The sequence below is a fragment of the Miniopterus schreibersii genome, assembly GCF_964146895.1.
Source record: "Miniopterus schreibersii genome assembly, chromosome: 14".
Classification (NCBI taxonomy): Eukaryota; Metazoa; Chordata; class Mammalia; order Chiroptera; family Miniopteridae; genus Miniopterus; species Miniopterus schreibersii.
In genome coordinates this window covers 38,968,357-38,982,373 of record NC_138114.1, presented here as the reverse complement: position 1 = coordinate 38,982,373, position 14,017 = coordinate 38,968,357, and the positions used below count along the sequence as shown (strand labels likewise).

At 46.3% G+C, this 14,017-nt stretch overlaps 1 protein-coding gene across 2 annotated transcripts in view; it reads right to left on the bottom strand.

Moving 5' to 3' along the window:
• The window catches only part of ABCC2 (ATP binding cassette subfamily C member 2), a 49,781-nt gene that overhangs the window by 1,949 nt on the left and 33,815 nt on the right, over positions 1-14,017 (bottom strand). For both annotated transcript variants that reach the window (XM_081158929.1, XM_081158928.1), the window contains 11 exons: positions 12,342-12,465; positions 11,936-12,071; positions 11,015-11,234; positions 10,708-10,862; positions 8,061-8,216; positions 7,391-7,590; positions 5,848-5,974; positions 4,143-4,244; positions 3,563-3,706; positions 2,556-2,714; positions 1,398-1,564 (listed from right to left, as the gene is read on the bottom strand). In XM_081158929.1, coding sequence (XP_081015055.1) covers positions 1,398-1,564; positions 2,556-2,714; positions 3,563-3,706; positions 4,143-4,244; positions 5,848-5,974; positions 7,391-7,590; positions 8,061-8,216; positions 10,708-10,862; positions 11,015-11,234; positions 11,936-12,071; positions 12,342-12,465 — 1,690 coding nt within the window. The remainder of the gene's footprint in view (positions 1-1,397; positions 1,565-2,555; positions 2,715-3,562; positions 3,707-4,142; positions 4,245-5,847; positions 5,975-7,390; positions 7,591-8,060; positions 8,217-10,707; positions 10,863-11,014; positions 11,235-11,935; positions 12,072-12,341; positions 12,466-14,017) is intronic.

Sequence of the window (14,017 nt, the reverse complement as noted above, 5' to 3'; positions counted from 1 at the left end):
GCTGCAGTGATGTCCCAGTGCACCAACGACAATCCCAGAATAAGACAGGCGCCTGGAGTTCATTTCAGCAGTGTTTGACCTGACGCCATTAAGATAAGGTGACGCCGCACCACAATGCCCCAGTGGCATTTCTTAGTGGCCGCAGCACATCCATTCGTTATTTTAATGTGTAATTCTAGTCTCAAAGCTAATTATTTGTTCAAGGCCTTCTGCCTTGATTAGAGACGGAGCTATCTAATGAACATGATGTCTTGGTGTGAGATGCAATGTACGTGGAACTCGAATATGCCTGGAAAATGCAAATGCTTTCATTTGCGAAGAGCCGGTAATGAAGGCTGGACCTCTCAGTCACATAAACACGCTCTGGGAAATGATGTGGAGGAAATATTCAGCAGTTTGCTAATTGCTCTTTCCTGCTGTGGCCATTAGGGAACATATTAAACAGGGTGGCTAGACGAAAAGTTCTGTAATTCTCTGCGAGAAAATTTCTGCAGGAGAGAAGTCACCCAAGATGAACTTCCAGTTTTTCTGTAAAAAGAGGCAACTGCAAAACTATTTCCTTAGCTTGTCCCAAACTCCCGCCGGGTTCAGCTGGGCTTCCCCTCACCGGCTGCTGCTAGGCACCGCTTTGGCTCCGGCTGCGCCCTCTCTAAGCCGGTGGATCTCCGATCTCTGATCACTCATCAGAGGAATTCAAGTTTCAACACCCCCAAACCAGGTCTGAAATCACGGCAATGGTAATGCCATTTAAGTGTCACTCCCGGAGAAGGATGGTGCCATTTTTTTGTTCTTACAAACGGGGAGTATGGAGGCCCCCCTGTCACATCCTGCCAGAGGGTCCCACACGGCCCCACGTGTCTGCAGCATTTACTGCCTGGCATTTACTCGCACAAGGTCTGTCTTCTCCAAGACGTGGTAAGTGCCAGGAGGCGAGGGGTTGTGTCTGTCACCTCCCTCTGTATCTGCAGTCCTGCATATAGTAGATGATCAGTGTATAGCTGTTGACTGAATGTTTGAATGGTGTATTTCACAGGCCTAAAGATCCACTCCTGGGGATCCTTTGGGGTTCCCATGTCTAGTCTACACCTCACACCAATGAAATCAGACTTTCTGGGGTGGGACCAGGTGTCGGGATTGTTTTCATCCTGACCGCAGTGAGCAGCTGAGAGAAAACCTCCACGATGGCTGACCTGTAAGCTCGGGCACATGTACCAACACAGGTTTTCAAGAGTTTCGATGCACATTCACATCTACTCTCTCATGTCATTTACACATTAGGAGTTAGACCTGGAGAGTGCAAATTCCACCATGCCAGGGACCCTCCAGCTCAAGGAACAAAAGGGTCATTCCCCTCACCTCCTCTCACTGCCTGTCGGAAGTGGGTCAGGAAACATTACCTGAGGTTGTCACCAGCCTCTGTCAGTTCGTGGGACAAACCAAGTTGCAGGTTGGCCACAAAGGATTTGAGGTGAACCAGCTCCAGGGCCTTCCAAACCTCCTCATCTGAGTAGTTGTTGAAAGGGTCTAGATTCATCCTCAGGGTTCCAGAGAACAGGATGGGATCCTACAAGTCAGGGGATGAAGGGGCTGTTGGGGCTAATGACAGAAAAGGGACTAGCTGTCCTTTGTGGCCAGGGGGAAGCGAGCTGGACGGGCCTGGGAGGGAAAGCTGGTTAGTGGTCAAGTTTTTGTAAGGTCTCCCACCGAAGGCTGAGAGTGGCTGCAAGCAGGGAGCTAAGCACAGGACTGAGAGGAGTCCTTGGTTTGTTTTTTGTTGTTTTTCATTCTGAGATTCATTTATGGATTTTCAAAATGGCCTCAGCACCTCTTAAGAAAGTAAAACGAACATCCCACACTCCCAAATAAAAACTCGTGGTGTGGAGGCGAAGGATGAGGGGTGGTGCGGTCACAGGGGAAGAATTTACGATGCCGTTGAAAAGGCTGGAGGAAAGAGTGCTTGAAACTGAGCCAACTCCAGACCAACCAAAAGCACGCCCAGAGACCTGGCTACGGTGAGAGGAGGAACGGTTCTAATGAGGACCCACACCACCCAGAAGCCTCCAGGGCAGGCCCTCTTTGGTGGGTCCAGGAGGAAGCCCAGAGGAAGCCTTTCTTGCTGATTCACTGAGCTTGGCTTGCTGGCAGAAACCTGCAGCAAACTCCCTACCCTATCTTTTAACCATATCGGATGGGGAATATAAAGCTTAATGGTTTCAGGCTTCAGAGGCAAAACTGCTAATGCTGATTGCAAAGGGTCTTGCAAACAGTGATGGGCTTGTAGAAAAGCTAAGTAATCATCTGCTTAATTTGACTTCTGTTGTGTTGCTGCCACCTACTGGCCAGATACAGGCAGCCACACAAGCATATTACCAAAAAAAAACACCTGAACTTACTTCTGTAAGTTCTGGGAAGAGCGTGTCTTAGGGAACTAGCTCAGATGCCCTGGGGAGACTGCAGAAATGCCACTGCTCACTGAATCTACATCAAGAAGGAGACGCACACATTTCCTGCACCTACCCCCTGCTGAGTGTGACAGAGCAAGTTCTAGAGCTCACCTGGGGGATGATGGTCAGTTTCTCTCGGAGGTCGTGGAGCCCAATGGAAGAAATATCTACCCCGTCAATGATGATCTGGCCACCTGCAGCCTCTAGGATTCTGAAGAGGCAGTTTGTCAGGGACGACTTCCCAGCTCCTGTCCTGCCCACCACACCAACCTGTAAAGAGTTCCTTGGTAGGTTAGTTCACCGTGTCATTCCTGGTGGATAAAAATTTAGCCCGGGGCAGTCAGAATCACAGGGGGAAAGAGGCCGTGATTAGCTACGTCATCTCTAGGATATTCAACTGATTTGGGTTTTCATGGGGGGGGGAGGGGAAGGGCCCAGATGTCAGAAAAAGATGGCTGTCCCACCCCACCCCCTAAACCGTTGCTTGCTGAGACTTGCAGTAACTGTTGGAAATGGACACATCAGCAGTGTTATTGCAATTATTATTGGAAGTTATAGGTTTTATTTTTAAAGCCTTGTTTAGAAATGAGGAGAAGGGAAGGATCAGGCCTGCCATCTGCTGAGAACCAGACCCTGACCTTACCCAGACATTTTTTGGTTCTACATTGGACCCCAAGTCTTCAGAGAACAAGAACACCAAACGAGGGTGCAGGACTTTGCAAACCAGGCGGAGAACCAGGCCATTGCCTCTGCAGGGAGAACCTGCACAGGCTGGCCTCGCCAGTCCCCTCCCCAAGCCGTGTGCTCTGACCGCCTCTCTACATGCCCGGTCTCTGAGGAAATGAGCGCTGGTCAGCTGCAGGAGCAGTGATGGCGCGAGAGGCAGGGAAGGCTGAGCACGAAGCCCTGAAGCCCATCGGTCCGTTTGAGCCCCTGTGGATAGCCTGCCCTCTGGTGGTGGCGCTGTGTCCTTACATGTCCCCAGCAGAGGAAGTGCCCAGGTCCTGTCTCTCCACCTGACTGATGAAATCCCTGGGTCCAGCTGCTCACCCCCTCTGTGTTCAACTGTCCTCTCATCACAACGACTCACATCCAGGCCTTTCTTCAGCTCCACCTACCTTCTCCTGGCTCCTGATGTCACACGTGATCCCTTTCAGTACCAGATCCAGCTCGGGCCGGTACCGTACTTGGTAGTTGTTAAACTGAATCTCCCCTTTGCTGGGCCAACCTGCCGGAGGCCTCTTATCAGTCACCCAGGGTGCCTGGCGAGGAGACAGGGGGAGAAGTGCTTTACAGGGAGTCAACTCGCTGAATAGTCCCCACGTTGCAGAGCAGTAGAAGGGTAGCAATGTCCCAGCCACCAGGGGGCGTCTGCAGTAAATAGACCCAACGAGGCAGACTTCCCGAGGTTCCTATCTTAATCCATCGCAGAAACCCTACCCCACAAGTTTGCTCTGTGGACCTCCAGAGTGAGGCCACCGTTTAACTTGGTACATTCCAAGACCTGACTTCTCCCAAACCATTTCCTATTCTAAGCTTCAAGAAATTGGGTCACTTGAGTAGGAGCAAGGGAAACTTTTAGGCAAACTTTTAACACCCCCCCCCCACGTGTAATCTCTAGGCAAGGCGGAGATGCTCTCTCAAAGGAGCCACATCTTTCTCTTCGCCTCGTCCCTGGTTCCTCTAATACCATCTTACCTCGTTTTCCACCTTTATATACTCATTTATTCTCTCAACAGCCACAATGTTGGTCTCGATTTCTGACGTCATCCTCACTAGCCAGTTCAGGGTTTGCGTGATCTGCAGAAAAACCGGAAGCCTAAGAATCATCTCAGGCTCAGAAACCAAAGCAACTCTCCAAATCACAAGGTCAATCCAGGGCCTACTTTGCACTCAGCATCGTGCTGAGCTCTGAGAGAGGGCAAGGGAAGCCTAAGTACCAGTGTTCCCTCCTTGGGGGAGCAAATGAGACCAGTGCATGGAATGGCTGGAGGACAACTAAGTGCTCAATGGTGTGGTGCTCACGTGAAGGGCAGTATGAGCTTGGGGTGGCGTGGGGGCGATAGCCGGGGCTGGGGAGGCTGGCAGTTGGTGGAGTGGGACCAGAACTTGGCTCTCCTGCCGGTAAGCCTAGTGTTTTTTGTGGGAAGGGTGGTGGGTGGCCTTCTACAAATGGGGAAAGCATAAGACAAGACACCAGGTAGGAAAAGGCCATCCGGAAAGCTGCCTCTTCTCTCTGCTCTCAACCAACAGCGGCTCGGTTGAGAACCCAGCTCTCGAGGTGGGGCGTGCACATGGACCCTGGTCCTTGCTCACCCCGGCCAGCTCCAGGTGCTTTCCTGCTGTTACGAAGATGCATCTACCCACCAGTAAGAGGGTGGTCACGACCCAGGCCGGTCTAGAGTCTGGGGGATCTGCGGACCACTCATGTGCAAGCTTCTTTCAGGCAAAGAATCAAACTAGGGAATTTTTGTTGAGTGACGATAGTTAAAGAGGGGGGAGCTCAGGGCCGTGGGAACTGAGAGTAACCACTTTGTTTAGGCTGCGCCACGTGAAACTGTTGATATTGAATGTTTTCGTTTTGGTTTAGCCTGATAGTTCTCGAATTCTCTGCCCCATCTCCCCTAGGTTAATAAGCCTAGAAATGGGTGGAGGAAGCAGCAGTGGCACAAGGAGCTGAGCGCTATTCCGGAGAACAACATGGTTCTTTTGGGTGCGCGCCATGATCGCCTTGGGCCTCATTAACTTCTACCGAAGACAGCGCCATGTAGAGTGCGCTGGTAGCTGGGCAAACCTCTGGTGTATTAGTCCAAAAAGATAGCATGGGAGAGGGCCAAATGACTCACTAAATGAGTAGCACTTATCAAACATCCACTGCGGGGCCAACCACTCTTAGGTACCAGGAAATAATGTTTAACATTTGTCTCTTCTTCGCACTGGGGATGCAATATATAGTTTTATTGGACTCTGTGTTCTTTATTAGAATTATCCCCAGTTATTCTGTGATCTAAGAAAAACAAACATAGAAGTTATTGTTCAACAGACTTTCTGGTTACTGCTGTTTTATGGAAAAGAAACTAATTTACCCTGTCTTCCAACTAGAATCAAGCAAAGAGGCAAAGAGACAGGGAACTATCAGATTGAATCATGTGAAACTGCTTTCTTAACTCCCAAGGGCAGCAAAACTTATGTCCAGATGACACTGGCACCTGTTTGGAAAGAGTAAGGGGCGTGTCCATGGGTGACACAATTAGTACGAGATGGAGCCAGGGTTTGAACCTCAGTCTCCCCTAGTGCCTCTGGGTCAAGAAGAGAATCGAGAGCCTGGGCCCCATGGAGTACTCTAGACACAATTTAAGAATAAGTGCATTAATTTTACCAAACTCCCAACCTTCAGACTCACATTGAGTGCATTGGACAGAACAAAGCCCACAGTGTCCCCACGCAGGGTATTTCTATAAATAACCATCATCAAGGATGAAAAGAAGACAATCAGGTTCCCAACCAGCTCCAGGCGAACTGCAAGCCACCTGCAGGACAAGAGAACCAGAGAGAGAGGTGTCACTGAGGTACCCGCTTCCTTACCTTACCCAGCAGCACAGGTGTTTCTAGAACATTTTCAGAGGGCTCAAGTTGGTAGAACTGTGTTCTTAGCAGGTGCCTCAATTTGACTATACCATGTGTTCCTGAAGTCTTTCAAGTTGGATTTTAGAAAACAAATTTCATTTTAAAGATACTAGAGGAGTTGGCTGAACTAAGGGAATCCTATGGTTCAGCGTCTCCCAAACTTGCCAAATCATAAGAATCATCTGGGGCAATTGCTAAAAGTACACAAAATCATTCAAAAAAAGAGTCTGGATTCTTCCCCAGGAGATTCTGACTCAGGCGGCCTAGGATGAGGGTCAGGAAGCTGCCTATTTAATGAATTTTCTAAGTGATTTCTGGTTAGGCAGGGGAAATAATGCCGTAGAGAACCCACAAGTAAGCAGCACAGCAGGAATCAGTGGATCCTGTCTGATTTCATGATTTTAAAAAGGTAGAGAAGATGGGGTGTGGGGAGTCAGGTACGACTTGATTACTGGGAGATCAACTGCCGAGAACCAAATAGGACAGATAGACATAGATTATAAAAGTTGACTTTCCCCAATAAAATGTATTTAAATAAATTTGCACCAATAATTTTAGCATTGTACAAAGAAATATGATACATATTTACAATGGGCGTCCAATAGGACTCATTTATATGCCTGTTCCCTTCTTGGGAAGTATCTAAGAAATCAAATATCTTTATGGTCAAATTCCTGACCTCTCCATGTTCCAAATAATACTGAGATCATGAGCCTGCCCTTGATACCTCAAGACAATGTGGAAGGCACTCAAGACTGTTCACTGCCCCTATAAGACCTTCTTCCTTCAAGGACCTACCACTTCTTGCCAGGGTCTAGTGATGCTGGAGAAATGAGAATGCTCACCCTTCTCAGGGATTCACCTCACAGATCTGAGCTTTCCAATGTCATCATTGAGGTTCCCTAAAAATTCCCTACTCTTCTCCCTCCAACCTCTGCATCTTTTCACCACCCTACCAAGAGTTATCCTGTCACATCCACCCTCGGGGAAGCAAACAGAGACTAGCCAGTCACCCAGCGCTTGCGCAGTACCTGGGTTACACAGTGCTCACAGATTTGCACCACAAGCCCGTGAGATAGGCTGTGTTCTAGCCATTGCAAAAGCAAAGAAAATGTGGTTTCCCTCAGAGAGGCGAATGCAATTCACCCAGCTTGGTAAATGGCAGAGCAGGCACAGGGACCCAGTATCTGACTCCACAGCTCATGCTTTCTTCTCTCTACTTACAGAACAGGCATGCTTAGCTAGAGTGACTTTCATATCACTGGCCATGTGCAGAACCCCAAAGCACACATTTGGGTAAATGCCCAGGGAAGCCTCACCTGTTGGAGATAATCCAGGAATAGACACATTTCTGGTTAGTGTCAATCAGCAGCTCGCTGTGTTTTAGAAATCGCTGCTGGTGCTGAAACGCGCGGATGACAGACAAACCCGACACAGTCTCACTGAAGAAAGAGTAGAGTGGGGACCTGGTGACAGAGTCCAAACGTCTCAGCTGGCGGGAGGTGGCCACATAAAACATCTGGATTCCAAAAGGAAGGAGTCAGTCACACAATCATGTCACATACACCACACGTCTTCCCTTGTGACCATGACCCAATGTTCTTCACCTTGATGGTCACAGCCCATGTCTGAACAGGACAGAAGCCTCCAGGCTTACCTCTGGCTAGAAAGATGATGAGAGGCCCAGAGGAAGGGTATGGTGGGAAGATCTGAGGTTGGTGGGGACCTAAACATAACTATGCCCCATTTAAGCTTCTAGGGGGACAGCAGCTAAGGGGAGATCTGCTGTGAACCATATGCCAATTGGTGCTGGTACTTCAGCTGCAGACAGTGGCCCGCAGGCTCCTTGGGATATCAACATGGGAGTAAATGACAAAGATGCTGGAGGGGAGCGAGTGACTAGCGATAAACAAAGGAGAAGATTCTCAGAAAGGAGCCTGGGCCTTTAGAGGTAGAGAGCAAAGGAGACCCAGCCATTCCCAAACCTGCCTGAACAGACACATAAATGATGCTGAGAGGAATGATGATGATGATGAAGACTGGAGTGGCCAAGCAGATCATGAACAGGGTGCTGATGATCCCCAGAAAGCACAGGATCCAGCTGCGTAAGGACGTGGGGAGCGTGTCATCCACTGTGGAAATATCCTGGGAACACAGAATTAGGAGAGATGGTGTGTTAATGAATTCTTATGGAATTTTAGATTTTCCTGATTCCAGCAGGAAATTTGTTCAATTCAGAGATTGCAGTGACTCCTTCATTTAATCATTTCATGATATTCATTTGCAATAGGCTGTTCTGCTCACCCTCATAATCAATCATATTTCTGTAATTTCTTTATCTTTCTAAATCCCTCCAAAGAGATATGGCACTCACCCCTCAATAGATTTGGAAAAGGATTTATTCTTTTCAGTGAAATTCCCATTTGTCAAATTTACTAAACCAAATTCATAAGCACCCTAAGCTAATAGAGCCTTACAAGGTAAACCCTCCTATAGCCAAGTCGGTTCAGTTATTCTAACTTTACACAGGTCCTAATTCCATTGAGTACCTAGAACAGAGCCTGGCATATAACAAACACTCAATAAACATTTGTTTAGAGGTTCCAGTCAAGAAGCCCTGCCATCCCCTGACCCTTGACTGAGGAATGGAAAATTGTTTCCTCTGTCAAGCATAGAGCTTCAAGGTGCAGGGAGGTGAACACTGCTTGGCTAGTATTCTAACTGGAGATCATGAATGGATCTTATCACCATGTTGAATGAATGAATAAATGAGCAAATGAGTGGATGGATGGATGGATGGATGGATGGATGGATGGATGGATGGATGGATGGTTTAGTATGCACAGGAACCCTGGACTATATTTTTGGGTTTGCTTTGCCTATATTTCTTAGGTTATGTGGATTCTAGGATTAGCAATATGTGAGTATCAAACTGAGTCTATATTACCTCTGGAGTGTCCCAGACTGGGTAAGGGGTAACAGTTTCCTAAGAGAGTCCTGAAGAGTGGATGACTCCTGAGCCCAGTTTACCCTTCCCAAAGTCACATCAGAATGCAAAGAATACTATGTCCAGAGTTAGCAGAAAAAAAGAAACCCTCACCAGCTACCAGTTCTACACACAATCCTTTTGATTCTTACCTGGCACAGATTCTCCTCTTTCTTCCGCCTCCTCCTTCATCTCCTCTCAAGGACTCAATCTTCAGTTCTAGAGAATTCTAGATCTAACTGCCTTTTATAGGCCTAAATCACTTCCCCGACAAAGCACACTATGTAATTAAGGACAGTTTCTTTTTTCATGCAAAAGCAGTTAGCAAAGTACAACTGTTGCCTAAGTAACTCATAGTAAGGTCTCTTTTTCAGAAGATTAATTATGTATTACAACATCAAAGAACAAATTGCAATCTTTGCAAAATTCCTGTATGAATTCTCCCTATCCAAAATGGTGTGCTTTTTAAGGCTCTATTGAAGAACAGAGAGCCCATTAAAGTTGTCTCCAATGACATCATGCCCACCATTTTTGTCCCAGAGGAAGGTGATAAATGGGGACCAGTCATCTGCTCACTCTTGAAGTAGTCACTGTGTCCCCAGAACCTGGCACTGGGCTGTGAGCTAGCCTTTCTGTGTCTGCTCCAAGACCACACAAATAAGAGTCCAAAGCTGCTCAGACATTTTAAAATATGTGCTCCCTCTTCTGCAGAGGACTGAAAACTGTGCTGGTGATAATTGAACATTACTCAGAATTGCCTAATTTCTGCCTCGGTTCCTAAAAGTTCCATCTCATGTGCATAATCAATGAATTTGGTCTGGCCCATGGAAGACAGCCATCTATAATCTTAACATTTATTGAACATCCCAATGGTTAATTACAGTCCTTGGCTCATAGAAGGTGCTCAGTAAATGCCACTGAATGAATGAATGAATGCACGAATGAATGCTAAGGATTCCAGGATCTGCAGTAGATGGAGACAATGTTTTAGAACTTCCTTAAAATCACTGGTGACTCTTCCAAAATCCAGACCTAATTTACTTATTCTTAAAGCAAAAAAGGTAGACGTTTCAGAAATGGAGGCAGAGACCAAGCAAAGGCTTACCCTGCTATTCCTGAGAGTCACTGCCATAGTCAGCCGTAGCGCCGTTACTTGTGTTTTTCCCTCTGCAGACTAATTCTTCTCATTCTGCTTCAACTGGCACCCTCTGCCCCCACCATCTCCCTGGCTAACTTCTATAACTTAGCTCAAGTGTCGCCTTTTCTCACATTTTCCACTCTTAATCAGCCAGGCTGAGCTAGCAGTACCTCTTTTCTCTGTCACTCTTTTGTACCCCCAGAACACCATTGCACACACCGCTGTTATTTTGGTTTTATCACATTCTATTACCGTCCTTCATTTCTTTGGCTGTCTTACTCACTAGATGGCGAGATACTTAAAGGGCCAGAACTGTTCAGTCCTCTATCCCCAGGATCCTTGAGACACAAGGACCTCACACAAGGTACTCAAGAAATAATTTGCATGTTCATGGACAAAAGAACTGGAACTACATAGTGTTGCCCAGAGGGGACGTGAGCATTCTTTCCCTGTCAGAATAGAAAGATCCTCAGCATACAAACACATAATCTTATAGCCCCTGACATACTTACACCAGCAAACCTGTTCACAATCCGGCCTATGGGTGTTGTGTCAAAAAAACTCATGGGTGCTCGAAGGATATTGTTCAGCAGTTGCTTGTGAAGGGTGTTTGAGGCATGGGTGAAACCATAGACACTCCAGAGATTTGCTATGAGCACAAATATACCTAGAAATGGAACCAGTTTAGTCAGCACCGTGCACACGGATCCCTGAAGCCTTGTGTCAAGGACACAATGGCAATTCTTTTCCCGAGTCCAGGCAAAGTACATTGACCAGACAGATTATGCAAGAAATGGCTATTGTAGCCATCAGACGTACCTTGCACTAATCCCAGAGCTCCATAGACGCCAACTCTCATGTCCCTCTGAGAGGCTGGATAGTTGGTGCTATTAAAGATTTGAGAGTCATGGGTCCAAGCACTGAGCCAGAGATTGGATCCAACCAAAGCCACAAAACTGATTACATAGGCAAGGATGATGAAGAAGATGGAACACCATCCTACCGCTCGTAGGTATTTCAGGTAGATGGAGAACTTGACCTGCAAAGCCCCCATCTCAATGTTAGTAGAATTCATAATGGCTTTTGGTGGAGAATTACCTAGAATACCAATCACAAGGGGGAGTAGAGTCCCCTGGAAAAATGGATGGCAGGTAGCAGAATTTGGTAGTCTGCAGTTATCATTTCTGCACTGGGCCAGGATAATACTCAATGCTTAAGTACAATGCACGGTAAGTAATCATCAGATTATTAATGAGCTTCTAAATGCAATTAAGAGGGGAAGATAAAAAAAAATGGAGTGGGACAAATGGGATTATACCGCGGACCCTGGAATTTGTTTTATTAATTTAGATTTAAGTTAAGACCTTAAATTTAAGACCTTGATTTTAAGTTTTATTAATTTAAATTGTATACTCTGAGACTGATGTATTAGTGTTCTCTGGCTCCCAGAGTTGAGTCTCAGAGCAGTTTTGTGGTTTGCTCCACCGATCAGAGTGGAATCAAACACTCATGAGGTGGGCTATGAAGATATTTACAGGAACCATGTTATTCTTCATGAAAATATGATTTGATAGAAAGCTCTGAGTATCCACCAACATTGCAATGATGAATTTAAAGATTTGCAAAGCAAGCATAAGACACAGCCCTTTTGTAGATACGTATTCGAGTCATCAAACTTTAAAACGTTGGGATCCCAAGCCTCGTGTCACCTCTCATGGCACTTTCTACTGTCATATTCACCTTTCCAGTTTGTATGAATTCTTTCTTAATTAATTTTTGTCCTTTCACTAGTTCTTCCTCCTCCTTCAGGATATTCACATTCTGAGCTCTCAAGGAGTTTTTCAGGGGCTTCAGGTGCCTGCTATTGGACCTAGATCTGAGAAATGGAAAAGGGGGAGCTTTCCTGAGCAGGCGGGCCCATCCTGTGGGTCTTCTCACAGGCGAGGTCACAGTCGCTCTGACCCCATCAAAGTCATTTCAGAGCAGGCGGCCTCGGGGAAACGCACAGCCCAACCCTCTTCCCCCATACAGGGAACCAAAGGAAGGGCTGGGAGTGCTCCTGGTGTCCCCTGTCTACAGAGAAAAAGACAGTGGTCAAGTGGAAATAGGGAAACGACGAGGGCTGCCTGCCGAGTGGATGACCAACCTGCGGCTAAGTGTTCGGCGAAGGCTGTTTTCTCTTTTCATGGTCAAGGAGGCCACATCCTCAGGGGTTTCCTCCACACTGGTCATCAGCCCATAGTCATCTTCTTCGTCACTGTCCTCATTGACTAGGAGACACATGAAAGGTTAGAGGGATACTGCACAGAGATCTCACAGCCCTGGGGACAAGGAGAGAGATGTCTTCTCTGATATTGCTGGAGATCCCAGATGGACACACAGGCTGGAATCTTTTACTCCAGAAATACTACTTTTTGGTACGTTTTCTCATTGAGAAATACCAGGATGAAATGAGTTAATATTCCACTGGAAAATAAAATGGTCAAAAGGAGAAAATTATTCCCAGAAGCTTCTAAGTTCTTTTGGAGCAGGAAGGAACTTTTAATGATTAGAATAGACAATAGAAGAGTCATCATCTCCAGAATTGAGTAAAGGGGTAAATGTAAATTAAAAATGCTCTTCTTGAAATTCAAGTAATTTGACAAACTTTTATAAATTTAAAGCATTTTTTAAAATCCCTGAAAGTAAAATAAAATGTAAACATAACTTGGGCATCAGAATGGTAGAGTAAGGACCTCTGGAAATTGGTACTTGCATAAAAAGAATGAAAATACTGGCAAAAAATGGTCAAAGTAAACTCTTTCATATCTCTAAAATTAGCCAAAAGCTTGCAACAATACAAGGAACATTTATTTAATAAAAATGACTAATCTCAGTAAGAATACTAAGCTTTGTGATAGTTTAATTTACTACATTCCCATCCCCTTCTCCTCAGATCTGCTGTAGCCTAGAAAGCCAATAGCCTCACAGTCGTGGTAACAGCAGCCTAGAAACTGCTGGAGGACACAGACTGGTGTGGAACTTCCCCAAACACCTCATCCCTGGAGGATTTTAATTATTTGACCTGTCTGGCAGTCCCGCATTCAAGGGCTGGTCTTTATTGGACTCGACTTGGAGCTAGCTCAAACAATGAGCATCAGTTGTTTAGCATTCACAGTTGCCTGTGGCTGTCATAACAGTTGGGGTGACCAAAACCCTGAAAGGAAAAGCTGGGGAGTATGATGTTCATGAGGAGCTTTGATATCTTCAATAGATTCCTGAAAACCTAAAATGTCACACATGTGTAGGGCTGTGCACATGCCAGAGAAAAACAAGGCCCTCTGGCTCACCTTCAGGCTCTGCGCAAGCAGAAAACAGAGGCTGAGGCAGAATTGTCAACTGCCTGCCGGAATGTTAAGGACACGTTCCCCCTCCCCCAGTCTCTCAGAAAAGGCAGAATGACTTACTGGGGCCCAGCACTTCAGGAAATCATGTCCCATCATTAACTGACCCCTCACCCAAACGAGAATAGGCTTCAGTCGCCACATATGACAAAGAACACAGATGTAAAAAAATTAGTTCAGGAAACTAAACTGGTGGAACAACCCAACAAACCCTGGCAGAGGAGGGAGGAGAGAAAAATCTTATTTCCAGAGTGGTTATTTTCTTTTAAATGGCCAGTTTTCAATAAAAATTATAAGACATACAAAGAAGCAAGAAACTATGGGACCATACACACGGAAAAAGACGTCACCAGCAGCTGTACCCCGGGAAGCACAGGCCTGGGACTCACCGAACAAATCCTTTAAGTCAGCTGTTATAAATACGTTCGAAGAACAAAAG